The sequence below is a fragment of the Plectropomus leopardus genome, chromosome 15 (assembly GCF_026936395.1).
Source record: "Plectropomus leopardus strain MGB_pleo_1.0 chromosome 15, ASM2693639v1, whole genome shotgun sequence".
In the NCBI taxonomy this organism is placed as follows: Eukaryota; Metazoa; Chordata; class Actinopteri; order Perciformes; family Serranidae; genus Plectropomus; species Plectropomus leopardus.
In genome coordinates this window covers 2789283-2816463 of record NC_142190.1, presented here as the reverse complement: position 1 = coordinate 2816463, position 27181 = coordinate 2789283, and the positions used below count along the sequence as shown (strand labels likewise).

Sequence of the window (27181 nt, the reverse complement as noted above, 5' to 3'; positions counted from 1 at the left end):
TTTCTAATTTCTTTTTCTTTTTTTTTTTTAAAGATATCTAGCCAACTTGCTCAGGTGTTATAGGGTTAAAAGTACCAAATGGCAAGCAAAAAACAAACCAAAAACATCTTCAAGAGAATCCACAGACCCTGTTGCGAACAGTTTCATGTAGGAACTATTTTCTTTCTACCGAACTACACCCTCCAGTGGTGACACTGCTGCAGAAGGAAGCGTGCATCTACTCATGGACGGTGAGGTGAGACAGTTGGGTGGGTTTCTGCAAAGAGACATTGCTGTTGTATATTTTTTGGGCACTTTGAGCAACAAAAGTCGAGTGTCATTTAGTCCCATTATCTTGGAGAGAAGGCAGACGTCTCTCCGGCCGATATCTCGACACTCTGCAGCTCACGACAAAACTATCTAGACGTGGAGGAGGAATCACATTTGAATTTGGGGTGAACTGTCTCTTTAAACGTCTAATCCAGAGTTTTCTGCACCTGCTGTTTGCGCCTCCACCTGAACAGGATGCACTTCCTCTCTGCACGGAGGCCAACCTGCCGGCACCTCTGACACAGCGCCCAATCCTTCACGGAGTAACACTGATTAGGAAGGTGCTGATCCCGGCCTCCCGCTGCGCGCCCTTTATACCAGTCCCATTTTCATCACAGCCAGACGAGTTAAATCTACTGCAGCCACAGAGTCCTGTGGATTTCACAGCTTGCTTCGTCAACTCCACTTCCTGTTTCCATTTGGCAGAGGCTGCCTCTGATAAATGGCATCGAAGCACAGCAACTGGCGCAACAATCGCCACCTTCAGCACGAGCTGTCTCACGTTACAAATTACACCTGGCCGAGGCCCTCAGAGCCGCTCGGCCGCTCGTTAGGCTGATGATGTAAGAATCTGTAAATAGTCGCCGACCTGAAGTGTCAGACAGGATGAGAGTAGTTAAACTGCTGTCAGCCTGTTTTAAAACTACAGTGGAGAGCTGAAAATGTCAGAAAAGCCCAAACCAAAACAAACAAACAAACAAAAAAAACATAAAAATAACAACGAAAAAATACATCAATGTGTCATTACATGCACCAGAAATATTTAAGAATAAATGTAGGCATTAATAAAGTGATTAAGTGTGACATTATTCGACATTTCTGTTTTAAGAAATAAAAAATGAAATTACAGAAATATAAAGGTTTGGTTAAAAAAAAAAATAGAGGGGATATCCAAAGGGAAAATAATACAGAAATAAATTCAAAAATTCAAAAATTCAGAAATTAATATGATGTCAAGGTAAGAAGGTCTTCCCTCTAATGACAACTTAATATGACTGAAATATTTCTCAAATTAAACAATTAAATAAGTGAGTAACTGAACTGTACCTTTGTTTTTTTTACCATAAAAAAAAATCACAATAAGATTTTCAAAACTGCCAAATGTTCAGAGGATTATGTAGGACTGAAACTGCTAAAATAAAAAATATACCCATAAATGAATCAATAAATAAATCAACATGTCATTAAATGCACCAAAAATAAACCTGAAAATAAATGCAAAAAAATTGCATGCAATTAGCATGAATTGATATTTCTTATTTACAAATGTAAAAACAAAATACAGAAAAATACAAGTTTCCATCCACATGCCATCAAAAGCACATAAGTAATATTAAAAATAAATGCAAAAATGTTGACAGGATTATGGAGAACTAAAACTGCAAAAAAAACCCAAAACAAAACAAAAAAAAACCAAATAAATATATCAACATGCCATTAAATAATTTAAAATAACATGTTAAAAATAATGCAAAAATTAATTAATTGATAAAATTAACATGAATTGAAATGTCAGTTTTAAAAATGTTAATGCAAAATACAGAAATATACACGTTTTGGGAAAGAAGTAGATGGGAATATAAACATTTACATACATTTATATGTCATCACAGTACCAGATTTCTTTTGTTGTTATTTTTACCATAAATCAATTATTTGTTGTTTTTTTTTTCAAAATACTATTTTCAAAACTCTGCCAAATGTTGACAAAAATGCCCCCATTTCATTTCCCAACTAATGCCATATTTTTCCACAAACAACACGCAATTTGAAACCCGTAAAAGTGCACGCGTCATCATCCAAACGACGGTTCAGACTCGTCTCAAAGCATAAATTAGAACTTTATTTTATTATTACAATATTACAAAAAGAGTAGCACAACTCTCACGCTCTCGCCTCTTATCTGTCGTACAGAATGACACAAAAGAAAGGCTCGTGGACCTTCTTCCATTTCACAGCAATAGTACAAGAAACAAAAGAAGAAAATGAAATTTAAATAACAAGCAAATCAAGTATTATAAATAGTCACAACTGCAAACTGAAGCTTTGAAACTCGGGGAGAAAAATGTTACAGCTCAGTAAATACACCTTGCTAAAATATAGTATAATTACAAAATATTACTGTGTTTTCTTGCTTTCCGTAATAAAGAATCTCTAAGGAATTGCTCTGTCTATTCAACGAAACTTCGATAAAATAAAAACCAGAAAAAAAACAAAAGAAAAATTGCTGTTTCTGTGTTTCCTCGTCGTCTTCTCTCTCATTATTATTTGGGGTTTTTATTAAAACCATGCTCGTTTTCAAGGGAAGTCCAAGGACCAAACACTTAAGGCTTTTTAAGGGCTGTTAGGGAGTTAGGTGAACAAAACATGGGTGTCATTGTGTTTATACACACACACACACACACACACACACACACACACACACACACACACACACACACACACTCCCTTTTAGTTTCTCTCACACACACACACACACACACACACACACACACACACACACACACACACACACACACACACCCTTAACTCTACCCACATCAGCAGGCAACATTCACACACAATCGTTAAACTTTAAAGTTACAGTAGTCTAGTAGGTAAGCCAGTGTACAATAAAATAAACAATGCATTTGCTGTTTCACTTTAAACTTAAAAGTCAGTTTGTTTACCTCCGAGTGATCTTGCAAGTGATCAATTTGGTCTTTTTTCCAAGCAGACTTCACATCAGAATCAGTAGCAACGACACAAAACTTAAAATTAAGTTTCCCGCGGTCGGGATCAAAACTCTGGCGAGCCTTCGTCGTTCACGATTATTTCTTCAGCTCCAGAGTTTCGTCCTCGTAACGAACCGTCCCCCCGTTCGATAACTGCAAAACAACATTCAAGTAATACATTTTTCATGATTACAAAAAAAAAGATCTGAAAAGGAAACAAAAAAATGGCACGTCTTCAGAACAGCGTGTCCTTGTTAATTAACACGACTTTGGCCATTTTAAGGTTCACGACGTTTTCTAAACATTTCACAATCTCGTTGCCAAACCTCCCTGGCACTGACACAAATGTTTTTCGATTAAAACACCTGAATTCATTGCAGCATTTTCAGCAGGTCACAGCGTCGCCTTTTCAACATTTCTGCTCCCTGCTGGATCCTGACGATGTACAAAAAACCTGATTACATGCTTCCCTAAAGGGCCAGTTTGGTGTTTTTTAACCTGGACACTATTGTGTCATGTTTTTGTCTTTAAGGGACAAATGTAAGCAAATTTTGTCTCTTTCTTTATCCTGCTCAAAGAAACAGCAAATTAAAATAAAATCACGAGTTTTTTGGGGGGCAGGGAGAAGAAAATCTTATTTTACCAGCCTCCTTTAAAAAAACAACAACAAAAAAAAACAAATAAAATGGATCGTCTGTCCGTCAATTACTTCAGTCAATACTAAAAAAAAACCCGCAAACAAATCAAAAGCCATAAACAAAAACTCACCAAAAAACAAACAAAAAACAACAAAACATTATCTGGCAATTTTTGAAATTGGTCCAGTGCGGCGTGAAAGCTGCAATGTAACCTCGAGGGGTATTTGTGCACAATCAGTTTAAATCCACTAAAAAATGTTTGGTTTTGCACGTTAAAATTCCTGCAAAATAATGTAAAAAAAACCTGCAACAACATAATTTTATGAGGAATCGACTGCATTCAGAATTACAGTAATAAAATATATAACACTTTAAAATTCCTTTTAAATAATGTGGAAAAATGTATTTGACTAATTACATTTTTACTTCTAATTAACTTAAAAACGAGTTTATAACATCATAACAGTACATAACACTTAAAAATTCCTTTTAAATAATGTGAAAATCTTAATTTTTATGAGGAATCAAATGTGTGTTCATAAATATGGTAATTAAATACTTAATTACCATATTTATGAAAACACATTTTTAGGTTTATAACCAATACAAGTTAATTTGTTCTAACTCAGTTTTTCACATTATCTAACATAAATTCTCAAGCGTTATGTACGTAATTATCATATTTATGAACACGTTAAGAATAAAGCTGTTCCAACACGTTTGTGTTAACATTATTTAAAAGGAATTTTAAGTGTTAACCGGAAACAGCCCCAAAATCACCACCAACGAAACCGCCAGAAATAAACATTCATTTTATCATTGTGAACAGAAACAAAATAAAACTGACAACAAAAACATATTGGTTCATCTCTCCACTTTTCCAACAATCACCAACTCTGGTTTGGTTTGAATTAACCCTTAATTCACCCAGTTTGATGTGAAAATATGCTGCTTCTATACACGCTAAAATTACTGGTTATTTAAATGGACTCTGGTGTTTTTGACTATAGTGACTTTGGGGCTGTTTCTGGTTAAAAAAATGATCTTACCTCTGTTTTATTAAGTTGTCACACACTTAGAATAACAATCTGAGCCTGTCAGTGACAAAAACAAACACTTTTTGCCCCAAAGTAGTGACATCGCAGCCTGTTTGGCCTCGCTAAATACTGGATCAATTACAAAAATTCCCATAAGTGACTTAGACACAAAAACAGAGAAAATAGTCCGGGTTGAAAAATATCAAACTGACCCTTTAACTGACAGAGAGGAATCAGTATTGAACAGTCGTATAATACAAATAAATAATTACATCCAAAAAGAATAAAACCGATGTGTACATGTGCATACTGCAAGTTTTTCTAGCTGTACTTTGTCGTCTCTTCTGCCCTTAAATGATTGTTTAATCTTGTAGCGTTTCCACCAAAATTAAAATCATTCAAAACTAGTCTGAGCCAAAAATTCCTGACATGACCCCCCGAAAAAAAATATTCTAAAAAATCAGTAGATGTTACAGTTTTTCAGTGAGGGCTCTATCTTTTTCTTACATGCATAAGAAAACGTTAGCAGAAGATCTGAAGTAGAAATAACAGGATCTGTTGTGATCCAGGCACACAGATAGTACAGGAGAGGAATGAGACACACACACACACACACACACACACACACACACACACACACACACACACACACACACACACACACACACACACACACACACACACACACACACACACACACACACACGAAAAAGTTCCCTAAAGTGCCGGTAAAAGCACTCATCAACAAAAACAAAAGTAGCAATTGATCACTTGCAAGATGTATTAAAAAAAAAAGAACAAAAAACCTACTGATCTTCATTAAATATATTAATTTACCCTCTTTAACTTTAGCGGTCATTTGTTTAAGTTATGAATTTATTCACGTGTTTCCTCTTAAGACTAAACAAAGGGGTTTGATAACTGTTGCACTGGAAAATCGGACAAATTGATTTATTTTAAAAAATCCAGGAGGCCGACTGCCTTGAAAAATGTAAGTAAATATAACTATTAATCTTAATTTAGGTTTATTTTTTATCTAATTGTCACATTTATTCAAAATTGTATTATATTTACTTAATTTTATTAAGTTGTTACAACTTAAAATGTTTAATCAAATCAGTCTTTCTAAGTTTCATTAACTTAAATATCTAAACTAAATATCTTCATTCTGCAGGTACAAACGAGTCAATCATATTTGTATCTTCTTAAACATTTTAACCAAACAGAACTTGCAGATTTCTAAACTTCATCACTGGAAAAGTCTTTTTTGTCATGGTCCAGTTAAATCAGACTAACTTGGTTGACTGAAGTTGCTAACACTTAAAAATTTGAAGTTTCAAGCAAAATTTCAAGTTAACTCACAGGGTTCCCACACATTTTACGGACAAACATTTCAAAACCTTTCCATGACTTTTCAAGCACCTGAAATATATATATTTTTCTTGTCCCACTTGCCCAGAGCTGTTCAAACATTTAAGATTCAAACTCTATTCAGGCTTATTTCAGCGACGGTGTCTTCAAGGACTGCCAACCGTAATTTCGTTTTCACAGTTTCCGAAAACAACAAATGACAACAAAAAAAGAATAAAAACTGAAACAAAAACATTTATATAAGAATTGCCAAATACTTAAAGACGAAAAGAAAAACATCGCTGTTTTATTTTTTGGTTTAAAGAAAATGTGCCTTCCAAACTTGGTTTTCTATGAAAATAAATTTTAAGAAAAAAAAAAAGAAAATTACCATATTTAATGTTTTCTATAAAAACTTTCCCAAAAAAATTAAAGAGAAAAAAGTCATTTTTTAAAGTTATCTCTAAAATGTCAATAAAATAAAACAAAATAAAATATATATTAAAAAAAAAATTTAATGAAAAAAATTACCAAATTTTTAAACACCCAAACCTACGGGCTAGCGGGTTTAGAAGGCGTTCCTAAAATTTTGTCACACGTCGACACGTTAACGCTTCATAATGTCGTTAGCTACACAAAAAAAAAAAATCATAACACAAAAACCTCTCCCATGATTTTTCCACAACTGTCAGGGATTTTTAAAAGTTCCATGACTTTTCCAGGCCTGGAAAATGTGATTGTGAAACTCCATGACTTTTCCAGGTTTTCCATGACGGTGGGAACCCTGAACTTCACATTTAGATATAAAGTAAACTTAAATTAAGATTTATGGTTATATTTACTTTCCTGTTTTTAGGTAATCAGTTTCCTGGATTGTTTGAAGTCAGATCAACGTGTCGGATTTTCCAGCGTGCGGAGACAAGGCCATAGCTTATCTGTACCCTGGGTGCTGGATGAGAGCGGTTCTGCCGTCCCCGACCTCCGGACCCCCCCTGCTCAGAGGAGGCCTGTGCATCTTGCCCATCAACCCTAGATTCTGATCGCGGAAGTAGGGCGTCTGGAAGTCCCCACCCAAGTAATCTGCCGTTTGCATCAGATTAGTCTGGGCGGAGGAGGAGGAGGAGGTGGAGGAGCTCGCTCCTAGCCTGTAATGGGGGGCCCCGGGGGGCCCGCCACAGTCCAGCGCGGTGCACCCCCCTGGGCCCGCGCCGTGGAATGGCATGGCTATGTCCTGAGAGCCGGAGCTGTCGCTGTTGGGTGTGGGGAGGATGCTGCTGTTCCACATGTGGGGCTGGAAGTAGTGGCCGTTGGTGTAGTGGGCCACGGGGCCCGGCATGCCGCTGTTGACGGGGGGACTCGGGGTGGGCCTCTCTACGGGAGGTTTCAGTGTGTAAGGCTGACCCACACACACCTCTGCAGGGTAGCCCATGCCCTTAAAATGGAAGGCGGGGTCCCTGGAGGGCTGCTTGCAGAGGTGGGCCCCTCCGTTCTGAACGTGGGGGCCCAACTGGTGCTGATTCCAAGAGCGCATCTTCTGCTGCTGCTGCACGTTGTGCTGCAGCTGCTGTTGGTGCAGCTGCTGCAGCTGCTGCAGCTGCTGCTGCTGCTTGAGATCAGTGTGGTTGGAAGGCAAGTGGTTCATGATCGCCACGCTGTGCGGCGGGTGGGCTCCCGCCGGGACCGCGGCTTTCTCTTGAGGGCCGATGATGCAGTTGGGCGGGGGGAAGCCGGGGGTGGCGGGGTTGCTGTGCATGGACACCCTGGAGCAGGCGCTGATGAGCAGGTTGCGACTGATGGGGCTGGGGTTGGCGATCTGGCCCTCGCACATGGAGGTGGCGCCCGCGCCCTGCGCCCGAGCTTGGCAGAACTGGTTGATCTGATGCACGATGGTGCTCAGGTCGGCCTGGCGGCCCTGGTGCAGCCCGGCGGCCATGGAGAGCGGAATGGTTGAGGTAGAGACGGTAACATTAGGCGGTGCGTCGCCGTCCGGCAGCTTCCTGGGCGGCGGCTGCTGCTGGAGGTGCTGCTGCTGCAGCATGACGGCGGGGGGCCCCTGCGGGTGGCCGAGGGCGGGGTGCTGAGACAGAGTCTGGAGTCTGGGCGGGCCCTGAGGGTGCGGGGCCATCGGGGGAGGGTGTCTGAGGCTGTGGGTGTGACCCTGCTGCGGGGGGAGGGGCATGTGTAGAGTCTGAGGTGGGTCCTGCGGTTGAAGCGGGACGCTCTGCGGCAGCCGGAGGTTCGGCAGAGGTGGGTGGTGGTTTAAAGTGCTGGTCGAAGCCACTTGGTACGGTCCGGCGGGGGGGTTCATGATGACTTCTGGGTGCAAGCGAGCGCGGCTGCCGTCGAAATCTTTGAGGATGCCTTTGACCGTGGGCACCTTGATGATGGCGAGGAGGCCCGTCTTGGCGCTGGCCTGAGAGGAGGGGTACGGGCTGTAGCGCTGGCCCGACGTATCCAGCCCGTTGACCGTACGGCGCACGTGGTTTCTCTGGGGGACCTTGACGCTGTTGGGGAAGATCTTGATGGTGAGGGGGTTGTTGGCAACCTTCTTAGCATATGCGTCCAATTCTGCAGGGGTTGGAAACGGAGCGGATCTCATCCTTTGTGTGGTGTCCCCTGAGGCGGAGGACGGGACGGGACAGAGGGGAGACAGAAGAAGAGCAGAAATGAGGGGACGGATAGAGAGGCATCATTAGAGCGATAACTTAATCCACAATCAAAGAGCTCATCAGTTGTAATTCGTGGTGTTTCTTTTTCCTTTTTTAAAAAATTCAGAGGAAGGAGGTCGCTGGACTTTTTTGACCTCCCCCAGAGATACAAAAATGTACAAAAAAAATGCCACAAGTTCGTCCCACATGATGTGTTCAAGCACCAGCGGAAATTTTAAAAAATGAACAACAACTTCTGCTTTTACAGTTTCTGGTTGTGATAAATGGTGTAATTTGGATGATTTTTATTTCGGCAGGCCTGCACATTTGGAGAACTAGTTTTCTTTACCAAACACCAAAAAAAAATAAAAATAAAAAAAAACACCAAAAATTTTAAAAGTTTAAGAAATTTATTTTTATTTTTTTAAAATCACCAAAAATTTTAAATGGAAAATAATCACCAAAAATGTTGAAAAAACAAAAAATGACCAAAAAATGACCAAAAAGGTTTTTAAAATCAACAAAAAATTTAAGTTGAAAAAATGCAAATGGTTTTAAAATAAATCTTAAATAATAATAATAATGATAAAAAAAACCCATAAATGTTTAAGAAAACAAATAATCAAAGTTTAAAAGAAAGAAATTTGTTTTTTTAAATTAAATCACCAAAATAAAATAAAATAATTTAGGAAGAAAATTTGTGAAAAAAAAGCTTCAAAGCCAGACAGTTTTGTAGAAAGAAATTGCCAAAAAATTCAAACAAAAAAAACCCAAACAAACAAACACCAAAAATGTTTTAAGAATAAACAGTCAAAAAATTTTAAATAAATTTTGAAGAAAACATGCCTGCCTAACCCCTGGGCCCTCATATTATTATATTATTTAATTTAAGGTAACCTGAGCACCAAACGATGATCATTTCCAGAATAAACCCGAGTAATTCTGGTAGCTGCAGCCCTGTCTGCATTATAATGGTCGTGATAACAGCTGATAACAGACATTTTATGGGCTGATAATATTAGAAATTGTCGTAATGTGAGCGGCTGAGAGCTGATTTGGGGAGTGCTCTCATGTTGCACCTCTCACTGAAGCTCGAGTCTCATGAGGACAAAGACAGAGATCTGGATTATCGCGGCCGACACTTTCCCCCGTCTAAAATCCAATTTCGTGGTGGCGTCTGAGACTTTGAGGTCAGGGGCTTTTAGCGGCCTTAATCGACGCAGCATCCGGGCAAACAATAAGTACATCTGAGGGGGGGTGCGGGCTGCTGCGCGGCTCGCTGCTGAATCAAAAACTAAACAAAGAGCGAGCGAGGCAGCGGCGGTCCCCCGTGGCTGCTCTGGGGAGAAGCAGAGAAAGAGATCGACGCAGAGAGCAGAGCTCCATGACGGCAGACAAGTAATCAGACACAGCGGCGGCGGCGGCGGCGGCGTCTCTGATCTGCGGGAACACCTCGCAGGCCTCAGCTCGCAGACATCTGTTACACCTGCTAAGCACGGCGGCTAAATTTAACAATGCCGAAGTGACAAAGTGAACGTGATTATATGTTTGTGCATGTGTGAGATCCATTTAAACACGTGCGACAGGATGCTGCAGGTGTCGGCTGATCTGCGGATAATGACTGCATGTTTCCTTTTGATGCATTTCCACAATAAAAGTCTGAAAATCGTTGTCTCGCTGTCCTCAGCACCTCAAGTCCCGCCAGTTTGACCTACTTTCCCTGCAGACTGATGGACGTGAGAGGAGCTGATTCAGAGGCGTCATGAGGCCGCGGCGTCCGAGGCTTCAGCCCACGATGTTTTATAGATATAAATATCACCTAAAGGACTGTTTTTTATTTATTAGCTGAGGATGGTGGCTGTTTTTGGGGAGTTTTTTTTAACCCTCCACAAACTACACATAGTTTTATTTGAGTCTTCCCAAGTGAGTTAGAGAAAATACATGAAGCTTTCACCTCACATGATGTTTTTAAGGACAGTCAGATTTTTATAAAGTCAACGAGAATTTTCTGGCTTTTATAAATGGTGTAATTTGGGGAATTTTTATTTTGATGTGCCCGCGAGTTTGGCGGGCACATTTTCTTTACAAATTGGCAAAAAAATAATTAATAAATAAATAAATCAACAAAAATTTAAAAGAAAACAAATCACAAAAATGTGAAAATAAGATAGTTCACAAAAAGTTTTCAGGAGAAAAATCGCCCTCAAAAAAAAAAAATCATAAGAAAAAACAAACAAAAATAATCACTAAAAAGATTAATGAAAAAATAAATCGCCGGCTTTTTTTTAAATCAACAAAAGTAAAAAAAAAAAGTTTTTAAGAATTTCAAAAGCCAAAATTTTAAAAAAATCACTGGAAAAAAAAGCCAATATAATTATCTTTTTAAAATCACCAAAAAGTTTTAAAAATCACCAAAAATTAAAATAAAAATAAAAATAAATCAGCAAAAAATGTAAAAGTTAAGAAAAAAAAAACCTTCCAAACAAAAATAAAAGATTTAAGTCCCTTACCAGTATTTAGGATTATTTTATTTGTCATAATCACCAAACGGTCCCTAATCATGATAAAAAGCCCCGGCTCTAATAATCTGTTCATACTTAAACTTGAGTAAAGTTTCTTAGTTAGATTCCTCAACTCTTTTCAAACACACAGATTATTTTTCCAGCTGTAGTCAACACATTTTTATTAATTGACTACAGCTGTTTCTTCTCAGTACTAAACTACACATATTTTTAACATGATTCATAATTTAAGTTTTTTTTTCAGGGTTAATGAGGTGTCAGAGTGCATAAAAACGCCTCAAAATAGAGCTTGTTTTAAAAAAGGAGGATCCTCTATGCGGTCTGGGCGAAATCCCAAATATCCTCAGATCCTGGAGACGACCCTGAGATGACCTATGAGAGGAAGTCTGACTGAGACGCATTATTCTGTGTTTTTGGGAGTTTTGGTGAGATAGATGTCACCACTGCAGCGCTGCTCGTGCGTGTTTGAGCGAGCGTTGAGGTCTGAATCGCTGGCAGAGGCCTGAGGCTTCATGCCGCCGCTCCGCTCTCACAGCGGGCGGACCGAGCTTGAGGGATGAGGCACTGCGAGCTCTGACACGGAGGCACCGAGACTCGTGCCAACTGGCTAATTAATTCCTGCTTTATTTGTGAACAGGAAACAATGGGCAGCGATGTGCGGGGCCGGTATGGGGCGGCACACGGGGGGGCCGCTGTGACCGCGCTCGGCCTGCTGATGGCAGCCTCGTTAATGCAGGGGTCCGGGGCCAAGGAGCCGCAGCTCGACAGCCGCCATCACTGAGGCCTCATGTCTGCCGCTGGATAAATGCCAGCGTGAGCAAACAGCGAGACATTAACGGCAGCTCTCAGACGAGCTGAGGACGGACCTCACCTGGCAGGTGAGCATCACTGACCTCGATGAAAATGATGACTCATATCGTGACATAAGAACACTAAATAACAGCTTTCATTGTGCACAATACGTATCTTTTTAAAAAGGACTTATTATTCCTTATTTTCTATCATAATGTTACAAATGTTCATATTAAACGTACATAAACGTATGTAAAAATGAGACCATGTGGCCCCTGATAGGCTGCTGGATGACCCTTAAGCATTTAATAATACACATTAAAGATAAAGTCATTCACACTGGGGATTTCTATTGTACTTTTAGTAAACATAAGGTGCCAGAGTGCATAAAACAGCATCAACATAGAGTTTATCAAAAAAAGTGACAGAGGAGGATTTCTGCAGAGTTCCTCGCTGAGCCATCGATGTCCTAAAAAAAACAAGAAATGTCCTAAAATCTAAAAAATGTCCCAAAATACCAGAAATGTCTTAAAATCCTAGAAATGTCCTAAAACCCTAGAAACATCCTAAAATAATTTTTAAAAAATCCTAAAATTCAAGAAACGTCCTAAAATCCTAGAAAGGCCTAAAATCTAAAAAATGTCCTAAAATCAGAGAAACTTTTATTTGCACATTCACCGCCAAAAACATTTCTGCACAAAACTGCACAGCTGTCTTATTCTGAAACAGCTTTGTACAGCACATATGTTATCATAGTTTATAGAGTATCTCTACCATAGAGATGTTGCAGCCTTATTTATCTTCTCATTATTATTATTCTACGTATTATTTTTAGCATTATTATTCTTCCTCTCAATGTGTTTATTGTCTGTTTGACGTTTGAACGAAAAAACAAAGAAATCTTGTGTTCTTCAACAACCCGACAACAAAAATCTGAACTATCCCTTTAATATCATGGACTGAGTTTGTTCAGCAGGAAATCCATAACAGCGGGCCTCTGGAGAAAAATGCATTGAAAATAAAGTCAGAAATAAAGATAAATATGCGTACAGTTTAATATTAACCACTGTCGGATGTATTGCTGTCGGATTGAGACGTTCGGGGTGAAACGCTGCAGTGTGGATGTGACCGTGCGCCGGGTTTCTGCTTCGCCACGGGCTCTTGTGTAATGAGTTTTACACTTAAGTTGTGCGACTCAGGCGAGTAGCAAAGAAAGCAATGTGAATGTCTGGAAACTGACCAATCCATTAAATTGGAAAAGGGATTATACATTGTTAACAAAGCTTATGCAGCCATTCTGAGATAAAAAAAGAAGCAAATCAGGACCGAACGGCTGTAAAATAAATGTGAAGTGAAATGTTTAAATTGCTGTTTAGAGTCCAAACGGTGGATAAAATCGACCTCTCGCTGTTTACGGCTGTTTAAGGGTTCTGGCAGCTGTTGATTATGTTTTCCAGCCAGCGAGTGCAGCTTATTAGCATTTCAACCTTAACCTGAAACCTGGATTAGCTGAACAGCTTAAAGTATCAAGGGAGGGTTAATGAGGATATGAGTGAAGTTTGTAGGCGGCTGCTCGTGGCTGCGAGCGTATCATCCCTCAGATCTCCAGCTGAGCACGTTCCCAGGGAGGAAACGGCGAGCAGAGAGGCCAGTCTGGCCGTGCGTTAATTACCCCGCTGCTAGCTAGCTAGCTGGAGCACAAGTGCACAGTCAGCAGGCACTAATTAGGGTTTCTTTTATTCAAACTGGTGTTTTTATTGAACAAGGTTTACGCAGCGGGGGGGCAGGAGCTCACGCTGCTGCAAATTGCAACTTTAACACAAGAGCAGGAAATTAGGTCTGAAGCTGCAGCGTCAAATTAAGACATGTGAGTTTGGTTTCCCACACGAGTTCACCTCATTTTTTAAAGATATTTGAGCAGAGCCTCCCATGGCAGACCGAGACCTCTGAAAAATGAGAAGAAATATCATCAGGAGGAGAAGACGGCTGCGTTTGATCTCAGTCGGGGTTTGAGATGAGAAAATCAGCCGAGTGGCCCTCTGTTTGCTCTGCAGGAGCTGAGGACTGGCAGACCGCCGATACTCAACCTACGGCCCGTGGACCAAACCTGGGAACTTTGGCTGTTTTTTCAGCAACTTTTTAGCCCAAAAAATGTGTTTTTTAGGGGCATTTTAAACCAAACTTGATCTTTTCTTTACCATAACCGGCAGTTTTTGCGCCTAAACCAAACCACAGCGTTGCTTCAAGTTTTAACCTGCTATACCAGTGATGCTCAACCTGCGGCCTGCGGGCCAAATCTGGCCCCTTGTTAGGCCCTAAAACCTTTTTCTAATTCACAATAAATATAAAGAGATTCACACTGGTAATTGTTTTTGTACTTTTAGTATACATAAGGTGCCAGAGTGCATAAAACAGCATCAAAATAGAGCTGCCAGGGGAGGATCCCTAAAATCCTAGAAACGTCCTCAAATTTGAGATATGTCCTAAAATCCGTGAAAAATCTCAAAATCCTAGAAAAGGGCTAAAATCCTAGAAATGTCCTAAAACCCCAGAAATGTTCTAAAATACTAGAAATGCCCTAAAATCCTACAAACATCCACTTAAAAATGTCCCCAAATCCTAGAAAAGTCCTTAATCATAGACACATCCCCAAATCCTAGACTTCCTTAAATCTTGTGTCCAAAATGTCCAAATGTCCAAAATTCTGAGAAACATCTTAAAATCCTAGAAATATCCCTAAAATTGAAAAATGTCTTAAAATCCTAGAAACATCCTAAAATTCAAGCAATGTCCTAAAATCTTAGAAAAGTCCTTCGATCATAGAAACGTTCCAAAATCTTAGAGACGTCATTAAATCGTAGAGATGTCCTAAAATCTGAGAAACGTCTTAAAATCCTAGAAATGTCTTAAAATTACAGAAACATGTATGGGGCTGCTGTGATTGGCCCCTGGCCTCCTGCCATTTTGAAAAAGTGGCCCCCAATCAAACAAACCTGACACGGTGGTGAGTCTATTGCGGCCCATTTAAAATTCACCCGCGACCCAGTTTTGGACCGTGACCCAGCAGTTGGGAACCACCGCTCTATGATAGACAAATATGAAATCCTCTATCTGAGTGTTTTTTTGCAGGAACTTTGCAGAATAAAGATTTCATGAGACAGCCAGTCTCCGAGCGTCAGCTAAAAGCAGCCAGCACACCTCTCACGGAGATAAACTGTCAAATTATCCTCCACGCGGCGTAAACGAGGGAGCTCTGCGGAGACGAGGAGTCCCGCGGACAGCCAGGAGGGAGACGACGGAGCGTTAACTCGGGGGTCGAGGCCTGGTCCTGACTGCGAGTGGCAAACTTCGGACAGAAAGCGAATCACTGACTCTCAGGCAGCGAGAGACGACATGAGAGACATGAGACTTTTTTCTCACGTTGATTAAAAAAAGGTATTTCCCAGGATTTCAGGACATTTCTAGGATTTAAGGATGTCTCTAAGATTTTAGGACATTGCTAAGATTTTATTACTTCTCATATTTTAGGACATTCCTAGGACTTCTAGGATGTTTCTAGGATTTTAGTGCATTTCTTGGAATTTAGGACACTACTAGGGCTTTAGGAGGCCAAGATTATAGGACATATCAAGGTTTTTAGGACATTTCTAGGATTTTAGGATGTTTCTTCAATTTTGAGACTTTTCTCAGAATTTAGGACACACTAGGACTTCAGGATGTTTCAAGGATTTTCGGACATTTCTCAGATTTTAGGATGTTTTTTGAATTTTAGGACTTTTCTTGGAATTTAGGACACACTAGGACTTAAGGATGTTTCAAGGATTTTAGGATATGTTTAGTATTTAAGGGCATATCTAGGATTTTAGGGCATTTCTCTGATTTTAGGATGTTTCCAGGATTTTAGGACTTTTCTAGGAATTTACACACTAGGACTTTAGGATGTTTCTAGGATTTTAGGACATTTCTCAGATTTTAGGATGTTTTTTGAATTTTAGGACTTTTCTCAGAATTTAGGACACACTAGGACTTAAGGACGTTTCTAGGATTTTAGGGCTTTCCTCGGAAGTCAAGACACTACTAAGACTTCAAAATGTTTCAAGGATTTTAGTAAGTTTACAGGATTTAAGATGTTTTTAGGATTTTAGACCACTTTGAGAATTTTAGGATGTTTCCAGGATTTTAGGACTTTTCGTGAGTCTCGTGGACAGCCAGGAGGGAGACGGCGGAGCGTTAACTCGGGGGTCGAGGCCTGGTTCTGACCGCGTGTGGCGGCGAACTCGAAACACAACAAACTTTGGACAGAAAGTGAATCACCGACTCCGACTGAATTATTATTTTAGTTCACTTTTTTCTTTGGCACTTTGATAAAAAATGATTTGGTCTGAAATGAAAAACAGCTCCGGCTCTTTTGATGTAACACCGTGTCTGTTAATGATACTTTGAAGAGCGGATGAAAAGGAAAAGCATTATAAGAGAATGACAAGGAGGGAAAAAAAAACAAAAAAACAGATTGAAATTACACTTCTCGGACCGCTCGGGAAGCGCGCTCCATCACCAAAATGGATTGCAGCGCTGGGCAGAGAAACAAATTGAACTGGAGTTTGCGCGTCGTGCTCTGATGTGTCTCGGCGTGCGACATAAAGGAAGAGCGGCGAAGCTGATGGCTGCACTGTGTCACAAGCCTGCCTGAGTGAGGCAACAGACGCTGGCACTTAGCAGACTCCCTCACACTCGCGGATCTCCTGGGGGTCGGCTGATTACTGTGATTCTGAAATTACAGTCTTGATGAGCTGGTGCATTTTACAACGAAAAAAAAAAAACTGCAGCAGAAATGGGTCAAGCTGGAGCCGAGAGAAACAGGCAGGAGGAGAAAGAGGCTTTTCATCATCGAACGAATGAATCTGACCGATTCGATGGACCCAAATCGATGTCTGGGAACTGACTGACCCTCTGCGTTTATGTATGAAGAGATAAGAACGTGATGGTTTAATATTTGCATATTTATTATTATTTTTTTACCTTTTTAATTGATGTTTTATCTATTTTATTTCCTTTTATTTGTGGTTTTATTGCTTTTATTGTTTCGCTTTTTTGTCTGTTTCTTTGTATTATTTTATATTTACATTTTGCGCCCTGCATCTTGGATTATTTGTCTTTTGGTTTTAATTTTATCGTAATTCTACCTCAGTTTATTCTTGCTTGTGTTCAATAGGACTGTTGTTGTTTCGCTCTCTATGTATCCCATTTCGGCTTTGCTTTATTTGTCAAAGCACTTTGTAAACTCCGTTTTTAAAGGTGCTATATGAATAAAGTTATCATTATCATTATCATTATCATTATTATTATATTATTATTATCAAAAAGTGGCAGAGACACAAGAGCTCAAATGAAAAGACATTTTTTAAGAGTCTCTAACAGACGCAATATTAGGAAATGTGATGTGAAGTTTGGTATGAGGTCAGAGCAGATCATTACGGCGAGTCAGGGGAAAAATTCGTTTAAGTTGCTACCAAGTAAAGGGATAGTTCACCCAAAAATGGAGAGTCCACAAAACACTGCCGGAGATTTACGGGGAAAAGGCGTTGCACTTATTTCCCAAACAACTAAAGCAAATGGTACGAAGATTCAAACGTGAAAAAAACAAACATAAAACCAAAAAAATGTGTAGTGTTTTTTTTTAAATAGTCATGAGTCATTTGCCATGGATTCGAAAATATCACTTAAGCTTTGCACAAATCTGTAATGGAAACCTGCCTTGTGACATTTTTCAAAACAACTTCGCATGTCGGGGCTTCAGGACTCTTGGATTACTTCGGATGAGCAGTATGGAGACATTTTGTGGTTTTATTTTATTTTTTGTGGTTTTGTCTGACAAATTGCAAGAAAAATAAACAAAGGTGAGGAAGAAAAATGACCTGAAAATTAAAAAAAAAAAAAAGGGAGGAAATTTTTTACAAAATTATCAAATGACAACAGAAAATTTCCAGAAAACATTTTTATAATCATAATAATTATATTTTTCAAATTATGTTACAGGAAAAAATATATATTTAATTTTCTGAACTTTTTGGGGTCATTCTCTTGTTTGTTTTTTGTTTTTTATTTTTATTTTTTGTGCTTATTTTCATGTAATTTTCTTGGAACTTTTTACTCATTTCTTGTTTTGTTTTTGGGCAATGTGTTTCTAAGTTGCTCACTCACTTCTTTCCATGTTTTTAAAAGAAATCAAATCACCTTAAAGGATTAAAACCTAAAATATCAGTTAAAGTTGTGTTTTGGGTGAACAGACATCAGACTGTTTCGTGTCCAGTCATCAGCGTGTCGTGCATTAATGTCCGAGCCCGTCAGTCACTGCCGTCAACGCTGTAACGAGTCCAAGTAGTCGAGTTGTGAGAATCAAACACGATGAATTAACGGGGCCGGCTCTGACTGGTCCGCCGTTAAAAAGCGGGGCAGCAGATTGCTTCTTAAATTCACTCTCATTACAAGATCATCAGGGCAAAACCCACTCAGCCGCAATCTGTCTGCCAGTCTGACAGCCACGGACGCTCCCTGATGGCGAAAAAAGGATCCGAGACGGTCAAATCTGACACGAGAATGTGGCGATATAAAGGGAGCGTGCAGAGGCGACGGGAGACGCCGGTTCATCAGAAAATTAATGGTGCAGTTCATCCTAATTTCCCCTCGCAGACAGATCTATGGCACACAGATCTACGGCACACAAATCTACGGCACATAGATCTATGGCACATAGATCTATGGCAGGTAGATCTATGGCAGGTAGATCTATGGCGCACAGATCTATGGCAGGTAGATCTATGGCGCATAGATCTATGGCAGGTAGATCTATGGCGCACAGATCTATGGCAGGTAGATCTATGGCGCACAGATGTATGGCACATAGATTTCATTCCTCTAATTTTAGGATATTTCTAGGATGGCACATAGATCTGTGGCACATAGATCTAAGGCACACAGATATTCCCGCTCTGGTCTGAGCTGCAGGAGAAGAAGCAGGCCGCGGCTGGCATCTGACGAGGGGCAGCCGGAGTGTAACAGCTTGGCTCGATGTGTGGGATGATGGTGGCCATTATTAGTGTGTGTGTGTGTGTGTGTGTGTGTGTGTGTCCAGATATACTCACATTTCTGATGTCCAGTGTTCATCTGCGTGTGGGGGAGAAGCTGGAGGGGGAGGTCACCTGGCCCCGGCAGACAGGCCAGCATTTCACACAGACACTAATGCAGCATGGGACACACACTTCTCCTCACACTGCAGAGAGACAGAGACAGAGGGACGGACAGAGACAGAGGGACAGACAGAGACAGAGAGGTCAGATATTACTGCCAGGCAGCATAGTCTAGGATTTTAGGACTTTTCTAGGATCTCTTGGAAGTTTCTTTGATTTTTGGATGTTTTGAGGATTTCTGACTCAGATTTTAAGACGCCACTGGGACTTTTTTGGGACTATTTTAGGCATCCTAAAACGATTTAGGACATTCCTCTAATTTTAGGATATTTCTAGGATTTTAGGGCTAACTGTAATTTAAGATGTTTCCAGGACCTTAGGACATTTCCAGGGATTTTTGGACTTTCCTCAGATTGTAGGACACCTCTAGTACTTCAGGACATTTTAGGACATATTTTAGAACTTTTCTCAGATTGTGGGACACTTCTCAGATTTTAGGACGTTTCAGGACGATTTTAAGATGCCTTTACGATTTTCAGACTCTTAGCATTTTAGGACATTCCTCTACTTTTAGGATGTTTCTCGGATTTTAGGACATTTCTAGGGTTTAAAGAAGTTCCTCGGGTTTGAGGACGCTGCTGGGACTTTAAGATGTTTTTAGGATATAAGGACGTTTCTAGGATTTCTCAATGTTTTTTTTACAATTTTTAAAAAAAATCTAGAATTTTAGGATGTTTCAAGGATCTAAGGATGCCTCTATGATTTTAGGACACTTTTAGGATTTCAGGACATTTTTAGGGTTTAATGAAGTTCCTCGGATTTGAGGATGCTGCTGGGATTTAAGATGTTTTTAGGATATAAGGACGTTTCTAGGATTTCCCAGTGTTTCTTGGATTTTCTAGGATTTCTAGGATTTTTGCACATTTCTAGGTTTTCAGAACATTTCTTGGATTTTAGACAATTTCTAGAATTTTAGGATGTTTCAAAGATTTTAGGATGTTTCAAAGATTTTAGGATGCCTCTATGATTTAAGGACACTTTTAGGATTTCAGGACATTTCTAGGGTTTAAAGAAGTTCCTCGGATTTGTGGACGGAAAACACGATTTAAGATGTTTTTAGGATATAAGGACGTTTCTAGGATTTCCCAGTGTTTCTTTTCTAGGTTTTCAGAACATTTCTTGGATTTTAGAAAATTTCTAGAATTTTAGGATGTTTCAAGGATTTTAGGACACTTTTAGGATGTTTGGACATTGCTCTAATTTTAAGGTGCTTAAAGGATTTTAGGACCTTTTGTATTTTAGGACATTTCTGCAGATTGTAGGACATTTCTAGGATATTTGGACTTTCCGCAGATTGTAGGACACCTCTAGGACGTTTCTAGGATTTGACAACGTTTATAATATTTTAGTACTTTTCTCAGATTGTCTCAGATTTTAAGACAATTCTAGGATTTCAGGACATTTCAGGACATTTCTCTGCCCCGGCAGACAGGCCAGCATTTTAACAAAACCACCAATGCATCATGGGACACACACCGCTCTCCTCAGAGCGCAGAGAGAGCGAGGGAGGTCAGCAGTCAGACATAACTGCGAGGCAGCACATGGAGCGTGGTGATACAGCGGCTGGTCCAGACTAATAGAAGTGTGTGGCCGGTCCCCGGAGGCGCAGGGCTGAGGGAGACATCGTTACCTTTCAATTAGAAACTGATTCACACCTGGAGCATCAGGTAAGGTGACATTTGATGCCAATAACAACTTCAATTAAACATCAAACAGCTGAAGTAAAACGGGCAGACTGGGCCTGAGGGGCTGGCAGCTTTAAATCGACTCCCTCCTCCTCCTCCTCCTCCTCCTCCTCCTCCTCCTCCTCCGCCTCCTCCTCCTCCTCCTCCTCGCCCTGCATGTTAGCCAGCGAGTTGGACCCTGCTACCTGCGCTTTACCTCTCCGCCTCCACCAGACCATGGCGGAGGAAATTAATGACTCATGTACACTCGAAAAGAACACACGAGAGAGCGAGCCCGCCGCCGACAAGTTAGCGATCGATACTGAAGTCCTCTGCACCTCAAAGAGGCCTGTTTTTGGGGGCGTTGAACAATGGGGCCGGCTCGGGATGTGGCGAGAAAAAACGCGCAAACATCACCAGTGGTGTTGTTGGGCCCCGGCGTCAGAGTGGTCTATGAATAGCTGCAGATCTAATTTTTTAGGCTATATACATTTTTAAAAAATGAGAATAGACCTCAGAGACTGTTTTCAGAGGAGGGGGAGGCTGTTTTTATCCTGAACCTCCCCGAGTGACTCGAGGAAAATGCATGAAGTATTGGTCTGACATAATATGTTCAAAGGCTGTTGGAAATTTGAAAATCCCACAATCATTTTGTTTTAGCGAGCGGATTTGAGAATTAGAGTTTGGGGGTTTGGAGGGCATGATTTCTTTAAAAATCACACAAAAATGCCAAAAAGTTAAAAAAAAAAAAAATAAATAAAAAATTGTTAAGAAAAAAATTGCCGGCATTTTTTAAAAGAAAAAAATACCACCAAAAATAATTAAAAATAACCCAAATTTAAAAGAAAAAACAAATAAAATAAAAAAAAACTGCCAAAGATTTTAAAACAAAAAAAAAAGTTTTAAAGAAAAAAGTATTGCCAAAAAGTTTTTTCAAAATATTTAAAAATTTAGGGAAAAAAAATTCAAGAAAAAAATAACGTCATTTAAAAAAACAAAACATGCCTATCAAATTTGTAGGTTGTAATAATAAAATAATCAAAATAATAATCACAATCAAATACCAAATAATACACTTAGTTACTTTACACAACATAAATACATAAATTAATCATTTTGCAACTCTAGGCAATACATTTGACTTGATAGCATTCGTAAATAATTAGCAGAGCTACACTGATGCTGGATTTTTAGGGCTGATATTGATACTGATATTGGGGAGTAAAAAAAAAATCTGATATCGACAAATCAGCCGATACTATTTTAAATATGCAATTATCCCTCAGATGTGGTTATTAAATACGTCTGACAAAGATATGTAACGGAGGCTGTATATTTTATAGTTTAATGTCAAAAATGACATCAGTGCACTAAAACGGTAAACTTTTTTGAGAATTTGATAATTTTAAGAGTTTTTTCTGCAAAAATAAACGTTCATATCATGCACATCAGACAGAAAATAATCTGGTACCGATATATCGGTCTGGCTCTCCTAATTACTAACAACAAGTGATATTATTCTCATTAAAATTCATAATTAATCTGAAAAATTAAAAAGTTTTTAAGGACCAATAAGGTGCCAGAGAGTGCATGAAAAACATCAAAAGCAGAGCTAGTTCAAAGAAAAATCCAGACCCCATTTTGAGGGTCGGGCTGAGCCCCCGATGTCCTTAAATTCGTAGACACGCCCCTGAACACGGCGCCAATAACCGGCTGCCACTTTGTGCAATAACCCGGCCTAATAGAGAGGGAGAAAACGTTAGCCACGCTCCACTTGGCTTACTGCTGTATTCGAAACACCACAGACGCTTGCTTAATCAGCACTGAAGAACAGTCAGGGAGCAAATTAAGTCTACAGAGTCCGCGTCCTCCCTCCCCTCCGCCACACCGCCTCTTTCTGCTGCGTGGCATCAGAGGAGGGCGGCAAGTGTGCGCAGACAAACAGCGTCTATGAGAGAGGCAATTACCCACAAAACAACCTTGGCATGCCTGTCTGCCGCAGGGTGATGGCTTAAAAGTGTCTTCCCCCCTGCGGCGAGAAGAGACAAGTGGAGGAAAGAGTGACAAAGCGAGAGAGAAAGGTGGAAAGACGGGTGGCGGGCTCAGAAAAGGGGAAGGGGGGGGCTGAACTTGCTTTAAAAAGCGGGAGCTCAAAAAGGTCAGGATGACAGCTCATTTAAATCCTCCCAGCGAGAGGAGGAAAAAAAAAACAAGCCTTAATGAAGCTGCCAGTTCGACACAGGTACCTGAGAGCGCTGCACCTCGGGGTGCTGCAGGGGGCAGGGCGGCGGCGGGGAGGGAGGCGGGGAGGAAAGGGTACACAGAGGAGGTGGGTGCAGTTTCGAGGCAGATCTGAGGATGTTTTGTGATGCTGCGTCACCCTTCGCCCGGGCTCCCCTCCTCCACCCTTCTCCCCTGCTCTCTGATTTACAGCCTGGACCGCCATATGGCAGCAATCCCTGCCCTCGATTCAGCGCGTCACCATGCATTAACTTTAATTGGCCTGATATGTTATTCTTTTCCCTCGGCCTTGGAAGGATTTTTAGGTACACGGCGCCTTGATGTCAGCAGCAGCAGCTCTCGCTCATTTATCAGGGTGCCAAGATTTCACACAAAGATAACGGCAATCTCTTTGACGACAGACAGGTTCGGGCGGAGACAAACTAAATATCAAATGGTGGCAAGAGGCTGATATGATGTGTGTGTGTGCAGGGTGGAGGGGGGCCGCATAAACTGTCAGAGCATTTGTTATATGAACACACACATCAACGCACTACAGGCAAAAAAAAACAAAAAAAACAGCCAACAGGCCGTCAGCACGCCCCCTTCCTGCCTCCCCCACAGCGCCCCTGAATGTCAGAAAGCTGTGCAGCGGGGAGCGCAGCGGCAAAGGTCAGCCTATGGTAATGTCCCGGCTGACAATCTGCTTTACAGAGCCGAGCAGGAGAGATGAAACCCGGCAGACAGCAGCCTGACGTCTACTGACTCGCCTATCAGCGCCGCTGCCACGCCGACTTCAAATATACATCACACGCCAAACGCTGGCGCTCGCTACAAAGCCGCGCGCCCCCACGGAGGCTTTTTCCAACAACGCGGGCCGTTCGTATCAGAGGGAGGATGACTCCACCTGACAGAGAGTCAAGTCCCGACTCAATTACCAGAAAAAGAAGTGTTTCTGCAAACCGCAGATTTACGTTTACATGTTAGTGAGTAAACCAGGGGCCCCTTCTGCAGCCTGACAGGGGGCCAGGGGCCAATCACAGCACACCATACAGGTCTGGATTTTAGGACATTTCAAGGATTTAAGGACATTTCTAGGATTTTAGGACATTTTTAGTATTTCAAGACGTGTTTCGGATTTTAGCACATTGCTAAGATTCTGGGACATTTTGACGATTTTGAGATGTTCTCAGGATTTTAGGACATTTTTAGGATTTTAGGAAATTTTTAGGATTTTAGGACATTTCTTGAATTTTAGGACTTTTTTTAGGATTTTAGGACATTTCTTGAATTTTAGGACTTTTTTAGGATTTTAGGACATTTTGAGGATTTTAGAACATTTCTAGGGTTTTAGGACATTATTAGGATATTAAGACTTTTTTAGGATTTAAGGACATTGCTAAGATTCTGGGACATTACTGAGATTTTAAGGACTTCTTTTAGGATTTTAGGACATTTTGAGGATTTTAGGACATTTCTTGGATTTTGAGACTTTTTTAGGATTTTAGGACATTTTGAGGATTTTAGTACATGTTTCGGATGATAGGACATTTTCCAATTTTTCGGACATTTTTAGGATTTGGGGACATTTCTAGGGTTTAGGACGTTCCTCAAATTTTGGAACATTTCTAGGATTTTAGGATATTTCTCAGATTTTAGAACATTTCTTGGATATTAGGACATGTTTTGGATTTTAGGACGTTTTGGATTTTAGGACATTTCTATGATTCTGGGACATTTTGTGGATTTTAGCACATTTTTAGGATTTGAGGACATTTCACTGGTAAGGAAAGAAATTGTTTTGGCTTAAAATACCCAGTTTTGGAGGCACAATGCAGCCTGAAAATGCTGCAATAACTCGCCAAAACACATCTGCTGCTTGTTGGTCTGAAACAGTAGTCTGCACAACAAAGCAATGTCTTACACACTTTTCTGTGGCAATATCCCCTAAGGAAAACAGTGACAGGTCCCTAAAACAAGCACATTTGTTTGGGGGCTAAACAGCTACAAGAAACACAACAACAGGTCCTTAAAAAAAACAACATATTTGGGCTGAAACGCTGCTGATAAAACAGCCATAGTTCCCTTAAAACACCTACATTTGGGGGCTAAATAGATGCTGGAAACACGGTGGATTGTCCCTTAAAAAAAACATATTTGATGGCTGAAAAGTCACTGACAAAACAGAGACGGGTCCCTTAGAAACAAATCCCACCTTTGTTGAGCTTAAAAGTTGGTGGAAAATCAGCTGCAGGTCCTTAAACAACACAGAAGTTAGGGAGCTAAAAATGTACTGTACAAACTAAAAACTGCAATATGCGATAATATCAGCACGTCATTGGTATCTGCAGATATTGGCTTTAAAATTAAATAACGTAATCGTCCAACATGCTGATTTCTGCCAATGACACAAATTGATTTTTCTTTTCAATTGGAAAAGTGAAAATTGCTATGACAACGGAAGCGCATGCAGATGCAGCAGCCTGTAGCTCCTCAAATCTGTGCTACTTTTTTGCTATATTTTGCTGTATTTTTCGACTCCATGGCCCCTTCTGCTGAAGCACGACCTTTCTATAAAGAGGCACTTATCAACATAGGGAAAGGTTGTGTGGGTTTTGGACTGAATGCAGCAGACCAGAAGAGGATCCCCAACAATGGCATATGTTGAGCAGCCAGTCAGACCAGAGGGGAGAAACAAAAACCGAAAGTGCCAGACGAAGAGAGGGAGGAGAGCCGGCATCAGGGCGAGGCTGACCCGACTTGGACGGAGAGCTGTTCTTCTATCGAGCCTTCTTCTGGCTAATGTCCGCTCGCGGGAGAATAAAGTGGATGAGATGTGATTGAGGTTCATTTAGCAACAGGAAACCAGAGCATCTTCGCAGAGACATGGTTAACCCCTAACATCCCGGATCAAGCTATTTTCATAGTAGCTGCTCTTTTTAACCAACTCATCCTCCAACTCCAGAGATGTGGCAGGATCAAGGACAAATGTAATTTCGTTTTTTAATCTTTGTTTAAAAAAATGACCTATAAACCTAGCTTCTACCTTCAGTCAACTTAATGAGTTGTTATATAGCAACATGTCGTGTATTTGTATTCATGATTTGCAGAAACGTACAATGTCAACACTTCTATGTGGGGACCGGACTGAGCGGGCTAAAGTCTCCACACGATGTAATCAGCACGTAAAGCGGCTCGGCAGGTGGCTGCTGCTGAATCGCCCTCTGATGACCGTGCAAAGTTTTCAGCCCGGTCTGGACTGAGCATAGGTGTCCCCTCCGCCGGCTCAGTCGCCTTTGTGACACGGAGACACAGCCCCTCCTGTCCTGAGTGGAAACAGAGTTGCGTCTGTGCAGGCCGAGCCGAGCCAGCTGGGCCGGCCTGCGGAGCGAGGATTGGCTCGGTGGAGTTTAAGCCAGGCGTCTCACACTATCAGCCCCGTGCAGACAGACACCACGGGGCTCTCAGAGTATTAGGGGGGGGCCCGTGACTCGGCAAGTCTCCACCAGCTACTTATAGAAGCGTAATAAAAGTGTGCGAATAACTGTGTGGCTTTCATTATGGACAAATAAAGGCGAGCAGACAAAGCAGGACTCGAGCAAGTGATGCGCATGGCTTGTGTCATGTGTCAAATTGCTCCCATAAAAGCTGACCTATATTTTCTTTTCACTCCTCAGTGGGAAAAAAAGAAAAGCCATCTGAAAGTAAAAAAAAAAAAAAAAAGTGAAGAGGAAGGAAGAGGATAGGCAGAAGCCATTTAGGAAATGAGACCAGCTGACTGCATTTACGCTGAATCTTTTGATCAATATCCTCCTCATCGACTACGATCTGCATTTGTTAGAAAATTTGGAAACAGCATCGGGCTAATTGCATAGGAAATCATCTATTAACCCTTTCAAACCTGGAGCGTCAGCACTTTTCTTGTGCTGCGTTGAGATGCCTCTCACAGGTATTTAAACCTTTGAGCACAAAGCAAATTACTGCAACGTCTTTCAGAAACACGGTTAAAAAGGCCGAGAGGAACTAAGCATGAAGTGTCT

The 27181-nt window shown here is 40.8% G+C and overlaps 1 protein-coding gene across 2 annotated transcripts in view; it reads right to left on the bottom strand.

The window, feature by feature from the left end:
• Positions 1–2131: 2131 nt before the first annotated feature.
• fam222ba (family with sequence similarity 222 member Ba) overlaps positions 2132–27181 on the bottom strand; it is a 58909-nt gene continuing 33859 nt past the window's right edge. For both annotated transcript variants that reach the window (XM_088088225.1, XM_088088226.1), the window contains exons 2-3: positions 19153–19280; positions 2132–8664 (exon numbers count right to left, since the gene is read on the bottom strand). In XM_088088225.1, coding sequence (XP_087944351.1) covers positions 6980–8664; positions 19153–19234 — 1767 coding nt within the window. In that variant the 5' untranslated portion in view covers positions 19235–19280 and the 3' untranslated portion in view covers positions 2132–6979. The remainder of the gene's footprint in view (positions 8665–19152; positions 19281–27181) is intronic.